Raw genomic sequence first — 19,175 nt, forward strand, 5'->3', positions numbered from 1 at the left:
CTTTTGAAGTACTCTAAAGGGTCTCTGTTCCTTTAAAGTATCACAGCCTTCTCTCTGTGTCATGTTAGATTAGAAAAACGGATATATACCGATACAAGGTAGGAAAAGTCAACTACCTCCTCCCCAACCCTTAATGTCATGTTACCTTCTACAAGTAAAATCAGGTCAGACTTGAAAAACCACGAAGTGAAAACTATTTAGATGAGCAATTAAGGACTTTGAGGGTGATTTCCATTCACCAGCAATAGCAATAGCAGTTAGCATTATATACTGCTTCACAGTGCTTTTACAGCCCTCTCTAAGCGATTTTACAGAGTCATCCTCTTGCCCCCAACAATCTGGGTCCGCATTTTATCCACCTCGGAAGGATGGAAGGCTGAGTCAACCTTGAGCCGGTTCGGAATCAAACTGCTGGCAGTGGGCAGAATTTGCCTGCCATACTGCATTCTAACCACTGTGCACCACAATGGAAGGGAGGGAGGGAGGGAGGGAGAGAGGAAGGAAGGAAGGAAGGAAGGAAGGAAGGAAGGAAGGAAGGAAGGAAGGAAGGAAGGAAAATAGCACTAGCAATAACACTTAGACTTTTATACTGCTTCATAGTGCTTTACAGCCCTCTCTAAGCAGTTTAGAGAGTCAGCCTCTTGCCCCCAATAATCTGGGTCCTCATTTTACCCACCTCGGAAAGATCGAAGGCTGAGTCAACCTTGAGCTTGTTCAGAATTGAACTGCTGGCAGTGGGCAGAATTTGCCTGCAATACTGCATTCTAACCACTGTGCACCATGGAAGGGAGGGAGGGAGAGAGGAAGGAAGGAAGGTGTCAGTGCACCTTTATTTTGAGATAGCATCGAAACCTGACAGAAGGAAGGAAGGACGGAAGGAAGGAAGGAAGAGCCTTGATGGTACAGTGGTTTAATGCACCCTGTTATCAACACAGCTGCCTGCAATTTCTGCTGGTTCGAATCTCTCCAAGGCTCAAGGTTGACTCAGCCTTCCATCCTTTCTAAGGTAGGTGAAATGAGGACCCAGTTTGTGGGGGCAATAAGCTGACTTTGTATAAAATATACAAAAGAATGAAGGCTATTGCTTAACGCATTGTAAGCCGCCCTGAGTCTCCGGAGAAGGGCGGCATATAAATCAAATAAAAAAAAAAAAAGGAAGGAAGGAAGGAAGGAAGGAAAGAAAGAAGGAAGGAAAATAGCACTAGCAATAACACTTAGACTTATATACTGCTTCATAATGCTTTTACAGCCCTCTCTAAACATATAAATAACAGTGTACGCAATTTCATTTCTACAAACTGCATTTTTTCTGTTTCCTCATTTGTTTGTTGTTACATTTCTACTCCTGTATCTTCCTTATTTGATAACGTTTTTGTCTTTCAGGAAGCAGAGATCCTAAACACCGCCATCCTCACGGGAAAAACTGTGGCTGTCCCCGTTAAGGTGGTCTTGGTGGAAGAAGATGGAACAGTGACAGATCTTGTAGAATCCGTGGAGTGCAGGTCCACAGATGAAGATGTGATTAAGGTATTGTATTTTTTGGAGTATAAGACGCACCTTAGTTTTTGGGGAGGAAAATAAGAAAAAAGCTGATTGGTGGATGGATGGGCCTCCAGGAATACCCCCAATCAGCTCTTTCGAGAGGTGAATTTTAGCAACAGGTTCCTTGGTTGTGAGCTCTGTGCCTTGCTTTTTTTTTGCTTTTTTTCTGCCTCTGAAACTTCTGAAACTCAGTTTCAGAAAAAACTTTTTCTTGCCTTTGAAAGCCTCCAAAACAGAGCTTCAGAAAAAAAAAAAAAAGCCTCTGAGGCTCTGTTTGGGGGCTTCTTTTCTGAAGCTTCTTTTCTGAGGCTTTTTTCAGCCTCTGAAACCTCCGTTTGAGAAGCTGGGCAGGGCTACATTCGGAGTATCAGACGCACTCAGATTTTCACCCTCTTTTTATTTGGGAAAAAGGTGCGTCTTATACTCTGAAAAATACGGTAAGTGTTTGCACTGATCAGTTCTTAAAATCAATCTGTATAAAGAGTGGTGGGCTGCTGCCGGTTCGAACCGGTATAAGCGAATCGGTAGTTGCAACCTGCAGGCGGACCCGCCCCTCTCTCACCCCGCCCCCTCACCTGCCTGGGCGCAATCCCATCCTATATCGCTGTGTTGTTTGACGCTGGACGCATGCGCATGTGCGAACAGCGCGTGAGCGAATTCCCATGTTTTGTGACTCTGCACGCATGTGCGGATGGCATGCGTGAGTGAATACCCATGTCTTGTGACACTGCACATATGTGTGGACGGCGCGTGCCAGCAAATTCTCGTGTTATGTGATGCTAGATGCATGTATGTACAGCCACACACGAGTGAATTCCCGTGTTTTGTGACACTGCACGCATGCGTGGACAGTGCACACATACTCACGTTTCCGGTGCTGGGAAAACCAGTTGTTATGATAGGTGAGTCCCACCTCTGCGTATAACCCCCTGGGCCTCTTACCAAGGTAGGTAAGTTTAAGACTAGCCCGCGTGATCTCATTTATAGTGTCAGCGTTCCAAGTAATGAACCCATTGAAAGCAAAACTCTGAGGCAGGTAGGTTCCTCAAAGAACAATTTATTGCAGGGGTGTCAAACTCGATTTCATTGAGGGCCACATCAAGGTTGTGTTTAACTGTGTGTGTGTGTGTGTGTGTGTGTGTGTGTGTGTGTGTGTGTGTGTGTGTACATGGCCAGGGTGGGCATGGCCAGCTCAACGTCACTCGTGTCGCGGGTGCCTGTGGCGGCCGAGTGCTCTCATAGCAAAAACGGGCTCCCGAGCTCTTGTTTTCGGCTGCAACGGCCTCCTGCAAATCTCTGCCAGTGAAAACAGAGCTCGGGAGGGCCGCATGTGGCCCTCCCCAAGCTCTGTTTTTGCTGGCAGAGGCACCATGGGCTGGTCCTTTACTATTTCCAGGACAGATATAAGTACCCCATGGACCGGATCCAGCCCGTAGCCCTTGAGTTTGACACCCGTTATTTATTGGCGACATCATGTTGGCACAACTGGTGAAAACTGACTCTGAAAGTTCCCATGTTTTTCACCAAGTTAAAATGTGAAAGTTTCCCCTTCCCCCCAGGTCATCAGTCACATTGTCCAATAAAGGTGCCGGCAGGTTGCTTGGTTACTCCACTTCTCCTCTTCTCAGCCACCAGTTGGAATGACCTTGGTTCCCACAAGAAAACGTTTTATTTTGACGGCAAAGCCGAGCTATCTAATTTTCCCCCTCTCTTTCTTCCCCCTTTGCCTTGTGGCAACCATGAAGCCTCAAAGATGGCCTCAGCCAGGTTCGCTTCAGGGTTGACATATAGTTTATGGGGAAGACAAATCCAGGTGGAAATGTGAATAATGTTTACCTCCATCTTAAAAGTCATACTTGGTTGATCTTAGTTTCCCACTGCCCAGAAAATAGTAAGGTGTCCTTATCTTTTTCTTGGTATTGACTTATTTGAGTGATACAATGTTTCCCCGAAAATAAGACCCAACCAGAAAATAAGCCCTAGCATGATTTTTCAGGATGCTTCTAATATAAGCCCTACCCGAAAAATAAGCCCCAGTTAAGATCGTCAGCAGACGGAGGCATTTATTTAGTAATGTATTTCCCCCAAAATTAGACCTAACTGGAAAATAAGCTATAATGCATCTTTTGGAGCAAAAATTAATATAAGACCCAATCTTTTTTTTAAAAAAAAATAATTTTTATTGTAGTTTTTCTTTTCCATAACTCTAGTACATAGTCAATGTCATTTTTATATACTTTGGATTAACACTTCATGTAATATATACATTATATACATATTTGTACATTGAATGTCAAGTCCTCAACTTCCTTGTGTATAATACCTATTTTTATTTCTATTGTCTATCCACCTATACTATTTTCCCCAAACCTCGTAGTATTCCGAATCATCTTTTTCTTTTAATTCTAGGATAAGTTTATTCATTTTGGCACATTCATATATTTTCTGGATGATCAGTCCCTCTGGTGGTAAACTGCGTTCCTTCCAATATTGCGCGAACGCAATTCTTGCCGCTGTTAATATATGTAGGATTAGAGATCGTATTTTTTTAAATCAAATTTAGTTTTTAATATTTCCAGGAGAAATGTTTCCGGATTTAGCTCAATTTGACAATTTATTAGGTTTTATAGCTAACCTTGTATCTTGGTCCAGTACTTTTTCACTTCAGGACATAGCCACCAGGCATGTAAGAAGGTACCTTGGTGCTGGTTAATAAGACCCAGTCTTATTTGGGGGGAAACATGGTATCTTTTGGTGTCCCCTTGATCTTCTCCTCCAAAATGCATCATTCCTTCTTGTCATCCTATTTGTGTCCAACGGTGCCCCAATAAGGTGTTCATAGAACACCTAGGTGTAAACAGGAAGGCATTTCTCTTGATCATCCCAAGAGGATGGAGAACAGAAGGTCTAACTCAAAATTGGATCGAGTTCCTCCTTCCTCGGGGCTGTGAAGTGAGATGACTCCCCGTGAGCCATGGCTTCATAAAGAAGTTCTAGTAGTTAGTTTCAGGCATTCTTTGAGTATCCCTCTCCTCGCAGAAATCCAAAGCGTTGAGCTTAAAGTAGCTGAAGGACCCCATTAACTGTCGCTTATTGCTATTTACTCTGGGTTGAAGAGCGTGCTCCACATTTTGCCTCTGGAGCTTTCAGCAGTATTGACTGAAGAACATCTTGAGAGCTTCTTATCCTTTTCTGCTGGGTTGATTGATAAATACCAAGAGAGCCTCTTCAACCCGTATCCAGAGTGCCTTGATCTTTCTTCCTCCACATGCTCCCAGAAGCCTCTTCTTTGTCACTTGTCTGGGACATTATAGTTCTTTTTCTCTAGTTTAGCAATAGCACTTAGACTTATATACCACTTCACAGTGCTTTCACAGGCCTCTCTAAGTGATTTACAGAGTCAGCATATTGCGCTCAATAATCTGGATCCTGATGGAAGACTGAGTCAACCTTGAGCTGGTCAGGATCAAACTGCTGGCAGTGGGAGGAAGGAAGGAAGGAAGGAAGGAAGGAAGGAAGGAAGGAAGGAAGGAAGGAAGGAAGGAAGGAAGGAAGGAAGGAAGGAAGGAAGGAAGGAAGGAAGGAGGGAGGGAGGGAGGGAAGAACAATAGCACATATACTTATATACCGCTTCACAATACTTTACAGCCCTCTTTAAGCAGTTTGCCGAGTCAGCCTCTTGCCCCCAACAATCTGGGTCTCCTCACTTTACTGACTTCAGAAGGATGGAAGGCTAAGTCAGCCTTGAGCTGGTCAGGATCAAGTTGCTGGCAGTGAGAGGAAGGAAGGAAGGAAGGAAGGAAGGAAGGAAGGAAGGAAGGAAGGAAGGAAGGAAGGAAGGAAGGAAGGAAGGAAGGAAGGAAGGAAGGAAGGAAAGGAAGAACAATAGCAATAGCACTTAGACTTATATACTACTTCACAGTGCTTTACAGCCCCTTCTAAGCAAGAGTCAGCCTCTTTCTCCCAACAATCTGGGTTCTCAGTTTACCCACCTCAGAAGGATGGAAGGCTGAGTCAACCTTGAGCTAGTCAGAATCAAGTTGCTGGCAGTGAGAGGAAGGAAGGAAGGAAGGAAGGAAGGAAGGAAGGAAGGAAGGAAGGAAGGAAGGAAGGAAGGAAGGAAGGAAGGAAAGGAAGAACAATAGCAATAGCACTTAGACTTATATACTACTTCACAGTGCTTTACAGCCCCTTCTAAGCAAGAGTCAGCCTCTTTCTCCCAACAATCTGGGTCCTTAGTTTACCCACCTCAGAAGGATGGAAGGCTGAGTCAACCTTGAGCTGGTCAGGATCAAACTGCTGGCAGTGGGAGGAAGGAAGGAAGGAAGGAAGGAAGGAAGGAAGGAAGGAAGGAAGGAAGGAAGGAAGGAGGGAGGGAGGGAGGGAGGGAGGGAGGGAGGGAGGGAGGGAGGGAGGGAAGAACAATAGCACATATACTTATATACCGCTTCACAATACTTTACAGCCCTCTTTAAGCAGTTTGCAGAGTCAGCCTCTTGCCCCCAACAATCTGGGTCCTCAGTTTACCCACCTCGGAAGGATGGAAGGCTGAGTCAACCTTGAGCCTGGTGAGATTCGATTTGCCAAACTGCTGGCAGCCGGCAGTCAGCAGAAGTAGCCTGCAGTACTGCACTCTAACCACTGCACCACCATGTTTGAGAAGTTTGAGAAGAAGCACCCAATTCCAAGTCTGTCAAGGGCTGATAGCCCGGTGGGTTGGTTCTCTTCTGGAGACACACTCTGTGTCTGCAAAGCCAGTTGTCATTGATTGCGTGGAGAAAAGCTAGGAGCAATGCAAGCAAGCAAGAGACGGAAGAAATGACGATTGCCATCTTCATTAGCTGAATATTTCCAGCTTGGACTGTTCAGGGTCATTTTTATCAGAGTTTCTTGCAAAATTCAAATCCAGAAGCACACACAGATAACTGATTCAGCTGGATTCATTAACTTCTTTATATACACAATAATACATGAAGATAAATTTACAATACCAATATAGATTCTTCTTTCAACATGATAGAAGTTATAGGCAGAACACAAGGCAGGAGAGAACAGTTCGTTTCATTTCAGCAGAGCAGATTGCATGCACAGACTGCTTAGTTTCATTTTCAATTCTCTGCACAGACTCAGAAGCTGCAGACTAAGACACGCCCTAGCTCCAGTCTGTCTCAGCTCCCAATTGGCTGACTTAGTTGCTATGCCTATTCATTGGCTGGCCTTGCTACCATGTCTCTGCCAGTTCATGAATAATCTGACAATTTTGGCATCTCTGGGAATTGAAGGGCGGAGCTTCCCTCTAATGGCCTTTTCGGCAATATTGTCAGTCGGCCGTCATCGTCTCTTGACAGCTCACCAAATTGGAGGTTTCTGAAGCTGGTGGCTCCTGGAGTTGCTTGGAGCTTTTGATGGAGCCAAAAGGCTTGCCAGCGACAGCCAATTAGCGATCCTGCAAACGGGGTTTAGATCAGCTTAGATCTCAGGAGCCAGCAAGGAAAAAGAGGTGGCAGGTATTCTCACAGAGAAAAAGACCACATAGTCCATCTCCTGTGAAATAAGAGAGCTTCAGAACATTTCTGGCCTCCTGGAAGAATGATTGAAGAGTCGGCTTTGGGGAAAGACCAAGAGAAGGATCAGTTGAGTCGTTTTCCCAAAAGACATCTCCATTCCCCTGAAGGAGGAGGACCAACTAGAGAACAATAACTGTGCTATAAGGAAGTTTCGATAGAAGATAATATTTGTAGTTTGGGGTTGAACTGTGGGGTCCTTGGTGCTCTCTGAGCTTGGTAGTTTTCTTGCAAACGTTTCATGACCAAGTTAGGTAACATCATCAGTGTGAGAAGGGAGTGTGGTTTAATGGAGGAAGAAGAGGAGGGTCTTTGAGTTTGGTGGTTTTCTTGCAGATGTTTCGTGACCCAATGAGGTAACATCATCAGTGCTAGAAGGGAGTGGAGTTTAAGGAGGAAGAGGACGGTGGGGTCCTTGGTGCTCTCTGAGCTTGGTAGTTTTCTTGCAGATGTTTCGTGACCAAGCTAGGTAACATCATCAGTGCTAGAAGGGATTGGGATTTGCAGGGAGGAGGAGGAGGAGGACTGTGGGGTCCTTGGTGATCTCTGAGCTGGGTGGTTTTCTTGCAAACATTTCATGGCCCAACTAGGGAACCTCATCAGTGCTAGAAGGGAGCTGGGTTTGTGGAGAGGAGGAGGAGGTGGTGGTGATCGAAATACTAGACAACTGCAGTGTGGAAACATCACACATACACACACACACAAACACACAAGAGGCGTATGTCCCCAACCGACACTCTTCAGAAGCTTCTGCTGCATCTGAAGGCGGCCTGCCTGGTAGTCCTTGACTTACATCCGAAGAGGGACCAGAATTCACATGGCTAATCAAGGAGGTCATTAAGGGAATCTCGTCTACAAAGGAAGGAGCCTTGGTGGCACAGCAGACTAAAGTGCTGTTAAGTAGCACCAGCTGCCTGCAATTACTGCAAATTCGAATCTCACCAGGCTCAAGGTTGACTCAGCCTTCCATCCTTCCGAGGTAGGTAAAATGAGGACCCGGTTTGTGGGGGCAGTAAGATGACTTTGTATAAAAAAAGAACACCGCTTTAGGGGGGGGCAAAAGCCCTACTAAGCAGGTATATACAAAAGTATGAAGGCTATTGCTTAACGCATTGTAAGTGGCCCTGAGTCTCCGGAGAAGGGCGGCATATAAATCGAATGAATGAATGAATGAATGAATGAATGAATGAATGAATGAATGAATGAATAAATAAGGTTTGGAGGAAACTCTTAGGAACCAGAGCTACTGTAAGAGGACAGCATATTTCAAAGTAGAGAAGGCTTGGTTCTCCAAACCTTCTGATTTCAGGACAGGGAGGACCTTAAGCTGGACCAGAATGGATTAAAAAAAAAAAAAACTGGGGCAAGGAAGTCCCTGAGATAACCCTAGAAGTGTCCTCCTGGTCAGCATGAGTACATCCTTGAAGAGCGATGTTTGCTGAAAAGTAAACATCATGAGATCCAGTCTTAACTTCTGCTTCCTGGTTTAGGTTGACCCTTGCAATTCTATTTAAGGGGAGGCTCTGAACATTTTATTTACACTCCCGCCAACCAACTTCTATTTTCTGAACATCCTCACAGTCTCAGTTCTTGGCTGCGATTGTCAAAGGACTGTCTACCACCTCTTCTACGAAGGCTACGTTATTTATAGAGCTCTGTCAACTCTTACGCTGTCTTGCCAAGGGTACTATATCTGGGCTGCCATTGTCCAGCTTACCACTAGAGGCCAGCAAAGAGTAAATTTTGAATGTCTGTGGAGATTCTCAGTCATCCAGGTCAGCCTTGTTCCAAAGGTGCTTTTTTTCAAGCTGGACTTTCTGGGGTTTTTTTTGAAGACGTTTCGCTTCTCATCCAAGAAGCTTCTTCAGCTCATTCAGCCTCTTCAGCTGGAAAAGCTTGCTGGATGAGAAGTGAAACAAAGAAAAACAAGAGTCCAATTGCCTCTTGAAAAAGGACTTTGGGGAAAGAAGGGAAGAGAAAGAGAAAGGGAAGGGAAAGGAAAGGAAAGGAAAGGGGGAGGGAGGGATAGAGGGAAGGGAAAGGAAGGGAAGGGAAAGGAAAGGAAAGGAAAGGAAAGGAAAGGAAAGAGGGAGGGAGGGATAGAGGGAAAGGAAAGGAAAGGAAAGGAAAGGAAAGGGGGAGGGAGGGATAGAGGGAAGGGAAAGGAAGGGAAGGGAAAGGAAAGGAAAGGAAAGGAAAGGAAAGGAAAGGAAAGGAAAGAGGGAGGGAGGGATAGAGGGAAAGGAAAGGAAAGGAAAGGAAAGGAAAGGGGGAGGGAGGGATAGAGGGAAGGGAAAGGAAGGGAAGGGAAGGAAAGGAAAGGAAAGGAAAGGAAAGGAAAGGAAAGGGGGAGGGAGGGAGGGAGGGATAGAGGGAAGGGAAGGGAATTATTCAGCAGAAGTCAGTCCAGCCAATAAATTCACATCTGGTTGTGAGGAATTCTTGGGGATGGGACAGCTGTGCAACTTATTAGCAGGGATCCCTCCCCTTTCTGGACCTATTTTTATTTATTTAATACGTTTAGATGGCCTTTCATCTCATATACTGAGGGGGATTTGAGATAGCTGGGATTTTGTAGCCAAAACAAAATACTTTCTCTTGGGAACCAAGGCCATTCTCACACCTGGTCAGAGGAAGGAGGAGTGATGTCACCAGGCAACCAGATGGAGCCGTGATTGGACCGTGTGACTGACTATTTTAAGAAACTGGCAACCTTTTACTTTTAATTAGGTGAAAATTAAGTGGGAGCCTTCAGAGTCGGTTTCCACCAGATCTGTGCCAATATGATATATCCAATCAAGCCATATTCTTTGAGGAATCTACCTGCGTTGGAGTTTTTGCTTGCTATGGGTCTATTACTTGGAACCCTGACATACATGTTGTTGGGCGGCCAACAATTAGAATTAAAACACCATCTATCATTATAAAATCTTATAGCAAGTGAGAACACTGACTGCATCCCACAGTCAATATAGCCAAGAAACGAGTTCACCCATGCCATTGGAGACCCAACCTTGATGGTGGAACCAAATTCTGAATGTTTTGCAAGAGGCCAGTATAAGGACCAGCTTCTCCCCCCCCCCCACTTCCAAGAAAGTACGAACTCTTGAGAACTTTGTGTTTCAAAAGGAACCTGGTGGCGCAGTAGACTAAGTGCTGTTAAGTAGCACTTAGCTGCCAGCTGCCTGCAATTACTGCAAGTTCGAATCTCACCAGGCTCAAGGTTGGCTCAGCCTTCCATCCTTCCGAGGTAGGTAAAATGAGGACCCGGATTGTGGGGGCAATAAGCTGACTTCGTATAAAAAAGAACACCGCTTAGGGGGGGGGGCCAAAAAGCCCTACTAAACAGGTATATACAAAAAGTATGAAGGCTATTGCTTAATGCATTGTAAGCCGCCCTGAGTCTCCGGAGAAGGGCGGCATATAAATCGAACTAATAGTAAGTAAGTAAGTAAGTAAGTAAGTAAGTAAGTAAGTAAGTAAGTAAGTAAGTAAGTAAGTAAGTAAGTAAGTAAATAAATAAATAAATAAATAAGTCATTGAAAGGGATGAAAGCAAGTCAAAACTCAAAGCAGGCTCTGGGGTCCCTCAGGGCATGCAGTTCAGGATAAAGGTCATTAGGAACCCCCTCCCCACCAGTGGATTCCAACCAATCCACCGGTGTGAAGATGAATTGTACCAGCCTCTCTGAGAAACAGATATGAAGAGCTTCGCAGGGTCATCTTATAATCCACTCATTTCCCCCCCCTCCCCTTTCATTTCCCAAGGTGTGAGAATTCTCCAGGCATTCCTGGCACCAGGCAATGGTTATAAATCAGGTTAAAGTTTATACAAAAAGGACCAGGCAAGAAATTGGATCCTTAGGACACATAGGAAAAGAATTAAATGTGACAACTACAAATCCCCACCACCCCTCTTCTTCCACGAAGAATGGCAGATACGGATCTGACAGCCAGCAGGATTGGAGCAAGTCTGATCTCTGGGGAGATGATGCCGATCTCCCAAAGGATTTCTTCTCCAGCACGCCCTCAAGGTGGGAACCCTATGGATCTTCTGAGGGATCTTATTTTATTTATTGACAGGACTTGATAGGGCCATCTAACTCATCCGATGACTCTAGGCAGCTGACACCAATCCATAAAACATGCTCTACTTTCAGGCTCAATGTCCCTGGGGATGCCCTGTGTCCCAGTTTTGTCATCGGGGTTGCACGAAAGTTCACCATAAAACAGACACAAAAGATCTTGTCTGTGAGAAGGAAATCAACCCAGAAGTCTTCTGAAGGGTGAGAGCCAGCCGGCTGCTGAACATCTGGGTAAAATCCTAAGATGCATCAACAGAGGCAATCAAGATCAAGGAAGGTACTAATACCACTCTATAAAGCCTTAGTAAGACCACACTTGGAATATTGCATCCAGTTTTGGTCACCACACTATAAAAAAGATGTTGAGACTCTAGAAAGAGTGCAGAGAAGAGCAACCAGGATGATGAGGGGACTGGAGGCTAAAATATATGAAGAACGGTTGCAGGAACTGGGCATGGCTGGTCTAGTGAAGAGAAGAGAAGGACCAGGGGAGACATGATAGCAGTCTTCCAATATTTGAGGGGCTGCCACAGAGAGGAAGGGGTCAAGCTATTTTCCAAGGCACTCGAAGGCCAGACAAGGAATAATGGATGGAAACTGACCAAGGAGAGATTCAACCTGGAAATAAGGAGAAATTTTCTGACAGTGAGAACAATCAGAAGTTGCCTTCAGAAGTTGGAGCTTCATCACTGGAGCTTTCAAGAAGAGACTAGACTGCCATCGGTCAGAAATGGTGTAGGGTCTCCTGCTTGGGCAGGGGGTTGGACTAGATGACCTACAAGGTCCCTTTCCAATTCTGTTAATCTGAACCAAGTTTTCTGAATGGAAGCGATGAGTCTTGCTCATTGTTGTTCGTTTTCCAACCGTTGGGTTGTCTTTCAGATGCCTATTGTTGTTGCTGCGAAACTGAGCCTTCCCTCGAGTAAAGGATATCTCTGCCTTCTTGTTCACGGACCAGATTTGTCTCCAGGTCTGCTAATACCCTCCAGCTGAGTTGGCTATTAGAAGGAAACGACCACGAGCAAAAGACAATCTACCCACTCTACTTCTCCCTGTTGCATTATTGTTCACGGACTCCCATAAACATCCAGTAATAAGGACCCAGCGTGTTTGAGTTCATAAATATGAAGTGGCAGTCCCTGCCTCAATCTACCCAGATGTTATTACTGGATAAAATATGAATAATAGAGGAAATTGGAAGAGAGGAGGAGAGGACGCGGCAATAGAAGGGAGCGTTGACACGAAGATATATCATGAAAGGGAGATGGGATTTAATACCAGATATGAAATTCAGGAGCTGAAGGTGTTAGGAGAAGAAGAAAGGGGGGGATAGGGACGGGGAGCAGAAGATAATCTCCTCTTCGTCTGTCAAGGAATCCCTTGGGCTGAACAAAGCACAGACAGCGTTACTCAGACTAGATAAAGCCTGTTTAAAATTGTATGAATACTAAACACCCCTTTTGGGGAGCAGGCTACCTGATTTTATTATGCAATCGAGAGGGAAAGAAGTGGGCGGGGAGAATAATAGCAAAGAATGAGGGCCGATTTGCTCCCCCCGATTTATTCTAGGTCCGTTGCAAGTCGTCCCATGGATACATCATTTGGGGGCAGAGGGGAAGGCCTTGAGGAAGGGACCATGTAATCAAATGCTGTTTGGAGAGTGGGGAGGAGTGATATAGGGAGTCCTCAACATACAACCACAATGGGGCCCAAAATTTATGTTGCTAAGTGTTAGCTCAGTGGCTAAGACGCTGAGCTGGTCGATCGAAAGGTCGGCAGTTCAGCGGTTCGAATCCCGAGTGCCGCGTAACGGGGTGAGCTCCTGTGACTTGTCCCAGCTTCTGCCAACCTAGCAGTTCAAAAGCACGTAAAAAAATGCAAGTAGAAAAATAGGGACCACCTTTGGTGGGAAGGTATCAGCGTTCCGTGCGCCTTTGGCGTTGAGTCATGCCGGCCACATGACCACGGAGACGTCTTCGGACAGCGCTGGCTCTTTGGCTTTGAAACGGAGAGGAGCACTGCCCCCTAGAGTTGGGATAGATAGATAGATAGATAGATAGATAGATAGATAGATAGATAGATAGATGATAGATAAATAGATAAATAGATAAAAGATGGATGGATGGATGGATGGATGGATGGATGGATGGATGGATGGATAGATAGATAGATAGATAGATAGATAGATAGACAGACAGACAGACAGACAGACAGACAGACATGATAGACATAGATAAAGAGAGAGAGAGAGAGAGAAGATGGATGAATGGATAGATAGAGACACATTAAGTAGGTAGGTAGATAGTAGATGGGTAGACAGGTAGACAAACAGATAGATAGTTGATAAAGATGGATGATTGATGGATGGATGGATGGAGACAGATTAGGTAGGTAGGTAGATAGTAGATGGATAGAGAGAGAGAGTGGGAGAATGAGAGTGGGAGACAGAAAGATAGATAGTTGATAAAGATAGATGATTGATAGGCAGATCGATGATAGATTAGATTAGATTAGATTAGATTAGATTAGATTAGATTAGATTAGATTAGATTAGATTAGATTAGATTAGATTAGATTAACAGAGTTGGAAGGGACTTTGTAAGTAATCTAGTCCAATCCTCCACCCAAGCAGGAGGCCTTACACCATTTCTGACAGATGGCTGTCCAGTCTCTTCTTGAAAGCTTCCAGTGATGAAGCTCCCACAACTTCTGAAGGCAGCTTCTGTTCCACTGATTGATGGTTCTCATTTCCTTTAGGATTAGGATTGACTGATTGGGTCTTGCCTTCAAGAGAACCTCAAGAGTCTTGCAATTCGAAAGCATCAATTCTTCGGCGCTGAGCCTTCCTTGCGGTCCAACTCTCACGGCTGCCATCTAGTTACTTAGCCAACATTTGATGTCACTGAAGAGCTTTCAACACTTCCCACTCAGTGCTCTGTCCTCCTCCTTACAGAAAGCAAATTTAGTAACATTCCCGTGCCAGAATATATTTTTTTTGCCCTGTGGGAAAAAAAAAACACTGCCCACTTCTCTCTTGTTCCTGAATTGCCTTTTTTTATGCAGCCTGGTAACAGTAACAGAGTTGGAAGGGATCTTGGAGGTCATCTAGTCCAACCCCACAGGACACCTGTACTAGGGATTCAAACCGCCGAACTGCCGACCTTTCTGACCGACAAGCTCAGTGTCTTAGTCACTGGTGGGCAGATCTAAGATCCTTCTTTCTGATCAAGAGCCACAATAGTCCAGAATATTTCTCTCTTTTTAGATCTTCTCTGACCTCCTGAACAGTAGCCGAAGTTTGCTCTGACGCTACAGTTCTTTGGCATTTAATACGGCAGCTACTTTCACGACGGTTCTGTTTAGATGTGTATCTTGCTGTATTAGATCTTTCTTCTATTTTTAACGTTGCACGTTCAAGTATTTTTAGCCTCCATCTGTAAAGAAAGAAGAAGGGAAAGGATTTGAAAGAAGGGATGGAAAAACCTTCAGGGCAATCACTGACCATTGGACAGGAGGAAGGGCAGAATACGGTTGTCGTTAGAGAAAAAAGAAGATAGTTTTTATCTTTTTTTTTTTCCTGAAACTGGAGAAAACTCAGTGGCTGCTGTTTCCTTCTCTTGGAGTATCAACAATTTCAGGAGTGAAATCAGGAACCAAGGATCCGAATGTCATTGCCCAACAGAGAACATAGAATAACAGAGTTGGAAGAGACTTTAGAGGTCTTCTAGTCCAGCCCCGTTTTAAGCAGGAGATCTTTTATTATCCCGGACAAATAGCTGTCCTATCTCTTCTTGAAAACCTTCCAGAGATACTGTTGTGACCCCGGCCCCGGAGGCTGATTTATCTTCGCATGCTGAGTCAGAGGATGATATGGAGGAGGAGGAAGCTGTCACGAGCTATGTGCCGGAGGGGCCGTCTTCACTGATGAGTCAGCAAGAACTGACAGTTGCTGACGTGCCTCTGGACCCCAGACAAATTGAGGAGGAAACAGAGGCCGGGAACGATGAGGAGGAGCCCCTACTGGATGCAAGAGAGAGATGTAGGAGACGTTGTAGAGAACAACTATTGCCACGTCCCAAGAGGTGTGGTCAGGAGACGTAGGGCCACACCCTACAAAGTATAAAAGGGATGAGACTGGGCTGGAAAGGCGTGGTGAACAATTTGTTGGCGTTTTGGATGTAGTGGATTTACAACTGTTAGTTTGGAAGGTTTTTTTGACAAGAGTCTGCATTCCTGCATTAGCCTGCTGGCCGTCTGCCAAGACCTTTGGAACATTGCCCGGTAACTATTGGACTGATAAACGCTTTGGAAGAGAACTATTTATTAAAGGGCCAGCTTCAATCTCTCTAGTCTGCGTTTGTTACTGCCCGGCTATTTGAGCCTCTGCAAGGCCACTCGTGGGAGTGGACAGAACAGATACGTTGTGGGTGCTGCACAAAGAAGAGGGGTTCAACCTATTCTCCAAATCACCTGAAGGCAGGACACGAAACAATGGATGGAAACTAATCAAGGAGAGAAGCAACCTAGAACTAAAGAGGAATTTCCTGACAGTGAGGACAATTAACCGGTGGAACAGGTTGCCTCCAGAACTTGTGGGTGCTCCAACACTGGAGGTTTTTAAGAAGAGACTGGGAATCCAACTTGTCTGAAATGGTATACAGCTGTGATGGCGAACCTGTGGCACGCAGAGGCCTCTATGCAGGCACGCCAGCCGTTGTCCCAGACCAGCTCCGCTGCGCAGGCGTGCGTGCCTCCCGCCGGCCAGCTGGTCTTCCAGTCTCTGCTGCACACGGGCAGGGGGTGGGCCTCATGCGGGTGGACGTGCACATGCATGTGCCGGGATGCGGGGTGCATGAGACGGGTGCAGGGCGAATGCACAGGGGGGGCGGTTGCATTGCACCTTGGGGGTTTGTGTGTGCCCCCCCTGTGCCCCGTTTTAGGCCTGGAAGGCCTCCTGTACCAACCTGGAAGCCAAAACAGGGTCCATGGGCGCAGCAGGAGGAACCCCCCCCCCCATGCCCTATTTTGCGCCTGCACCAACCTGGAAGCTAAAATGGGGCACGAGCAGTGGTGCAATCTAAAATTTGTTACTGCCGGTTCTGTGGGCATGGCTTGGTGGGGGGGGGGGAGGTAATGTGATTGGGTAGGCGTGGCCTTTTTTTTTTTTCTTTTAAAACCATTTTTTCTACAACCTCTTTGGCAAAGAGGTTGTAAAAAAAAATGCTTTCAAAAGGCTCTGACGATCCCAGTTGAGTTGCCTGATCGGCAGAGGCTTTTTTTTAAAAAAAACCCTCTGCCAATCAGGCAACTCAGCTTGGATCGTCAGAGCTTGGATCGTCAGAGGCATTTAAAAGAAAAAAAGTTTTTTTTTCTTCTAAATGGCTCTGACGATCCAAGCCGAGTTGCCTGATCGGCAGAGGGTTTTTTAAAAAGCCTCTGCCGATCAGGCAACTCACCTTGGATCGTCAGAGCCATTTAAAAGAAAAAAGCCTGATGATCGCGCGGCTCAGCTGAGCATGGTGGGGGGGGGCAGAGATTTTTGCTACCGGTTCTCCCAACCACCCACCTCCATCGCTACCGGATCGGGCGATACGGTCCGAACAGGGAGCATTTCACCCCTGGGCACGGGGGTGCCACACGAGGACTCTCCATGCCAGGGGTGGGTTCTAAATTTTTTTACTACCGATTCTGTGGGCGTGGCTTATTTTGTGGGTGTGGCTTGGAGGTCATGTGACTAGGTGGGCGTGGCTAGCTGGTCAGAGTCATTTCTGGAAGGTCCTCGCACTTACGACCAGTCCTCGCACTTACGACCCCACTCATTTGTTTGCTTTTAACACTGATCAGCTGTAGCTGTAGGACCGCCCTTTGAAGCCCCGCGGCAAGAGTTTAAACAGTTTTTTCCCCTCTAGTCATCAGCTGGGACTCAGGAGGCAGCAATAGATTGGGGGTGGGACCAAATAAAAGGTAAGAATAATGTGGGTGGGGGGAAGGGCGGGGGGGAGAACCAGTTCAGTGACGTCATATCATCACCGCTACCGGCTCGGCTGAACCGGACCGAACCACCACTGCTCCATGCCCTATTTTGGGCCTGGAAAGCCTCCTGCACCAACCTGGAAGCCAAAATGGGCATGGGGGAACACACAGGCATGCATGGGGGTGGGGCACACATGCGGTGGGGGCACTAGCATTGTATTTTGGGAGTTCGGGCATGCTTTGGGCACTCGGCACTAAAAAGGTTAACCATCACTGGTATAGAGTTTCCTGCTCGAGCAGGATATGCAATTCAGAAGAATTCTTTTGAAACAGGTTTTTTTTTTGCAAAGTCGTTTTGATCCAGCTTCAGCAAAACGTCATCCCTTGATGATGTAAAGCTCCGTCTGGCACATCATCCCAAGACTGTAGGGGGGGAAAAGAATTTTTTATTGCCACCTTGACTTGTTTGCGAAATGTGCCTCTCGCTCTGCCCACGCGTCTGTCAAGGAAAAAAGAAAACACGAGGTACACAATTACATGAGCTTTGTTCTTTGTTCTTCTAATTAGACACTTTTTTTTTTGCCAGGATGGTGAGTGATTGGCAGTGGCGATGGGGTTCATCCCGGGTCTCTTTAGAAAGACAACAATTGTCTACTTTAATTACTTTGTCCCTATGGAAGATTTTTTTAAAAAAATGTTTTCTCCTAATGTGGAATACCAACTGAATGAGATTAAGTTGGACCCTGCTGGCCTTTTGCGAGATCCTAAAAACTTTGGTTTTAGCAATAGGATGTAGACTTCTATACTGCTTCACAGTGCTTTCCAGCCCTCTCTAAGCGGTTTGCAGAGTCGGCCTATTGCCCCCAACAATCTGGGTCCTCATTTTACCGACCTCAGAAGGATGGGAGGCTGAGTCAACCTTGAGCCGGTCAGAATCGAACTGCTGACAGTGGGCAAAATTAGCTTGCAATACTGCATTCTAAGCACTGCACCATCAAGGAAGGAAGGAAGAAAGGGAGGGAGGGAGGGAGGAAGGGGAAAAGGAAGAGCAATAGCAATAATACTTAGACTTATATACTGCTTCACAATGCTTTCTAGTCCTCTTTAAGCGGTTTACACAGTCAGACCCTTGCCCCCCCAAAAACTGGGTCCTCATTTTACTAACCTTGGAAGGATGGAAGGCTGAGTCAACCCTGAGTCGGTCAGGATCGAACTGCTGACAGTGGGCAAAATTAGCTTGCAATACTGCATTCTAACCACTGCGCACCATGGAAGGGAGGAAGGGAGGGAGGGAGGGAGGGAGGGAGGGACGAAGGGGAAAAGGAAGAGCAATAGCACTTAGACTTATATACCGCTTCACAGTGCTTTACAGCCGTCTCTAAGTGGTTTACAGAGTCAGCCTCTTGCCCCCAAAAAACTGGGTCTTCATTTTACTGACCTCGGAAGGATGGAAGGCTGAGTCAACTCTGAGTTGGTGAGAATCAAACTGCTGGCAGTAGGGAGAGGGGAGGGAGGGAAGGAGGGAGGGAGGGAGGGAGGGAGGGAGGAAGGAAGGAAGGAAGGAAGGAAGGAAGGAAGGAAGGAAGGAAGGAAGGAAGGAAGGAAGGAAGGAAGGAAGGAAGGGCAATAGCACTTAGACTAACCGAACCGGTATTTCCGACAATCAGCTGTGCAGCGGGGTTTAGCTTTACTAGAAAGCAGGAAATCCTCAATTATGCCACAGCTGATCCCCCCTCGCTGTTCTACTTACCTTCCCAAGCCTCCTTTTGGTGCGCACTGTGGATGCACACATAGTGTGTGTTTGGCATGCATGCGCAGCCAGCAAACCAATTTGGATTTCACCACTGGTCTGAACCTTTGCACAGGTTTGCGGTATCCATTTCATCTCCTCTTAAAATTCCTAAACACCAGTGGTGGGTTCTAAAATTTTTCACTACCGGTTTTGTGGGCATGGCTTATTTTGTGGGCGTGGCTTGATGGTCATGTGACAATTCTTTAGGATTTAGCAGAGG

The 19,175-nt window shown here is 46.0% G+C and overlaps 1 protein-coding gene across 3 annotated transcripts in view; it reads left to right on the plus strand.

The window, feature by feature from the left end:
- The window catches only part of LOC117676069 (transmembrane protein 132D), a 406,180-nt gene that overhangs the window by 357,595 nt on the left and 29,410 nt on the right, over positions 1-19,175 (plus strand). For all 3 annotated transcript variants that reach the window (XM_087880598.1, XM_087880597.1, XM_060683539.2), the window contains one exon: positions 1,384-1,527. In XM_087880598.1, coding sequence (XP_087736724.1) covers positions 1,384-1,527 — 144 coding nt within the window. The remainder of the gene's footprint in view (positions 1-1,383; positions 1,528-19,175) is intronic.

Source organism: Pantherophis guttatus, chromosome 17 (genome assembly GCF_059756535.1).
Source record: "Pantherophis guttatus breed Tessera chromosome 17, ASM5975653v1, whole genome shotgun sequence".
Classification (NCBI taxonomy): domain Eukaryota; kingdom Metazoa; phylum Chordata; class Lepidosauria; order Squamata; family Colubridae; genus Pantherophis; species Pantherophis guttatus.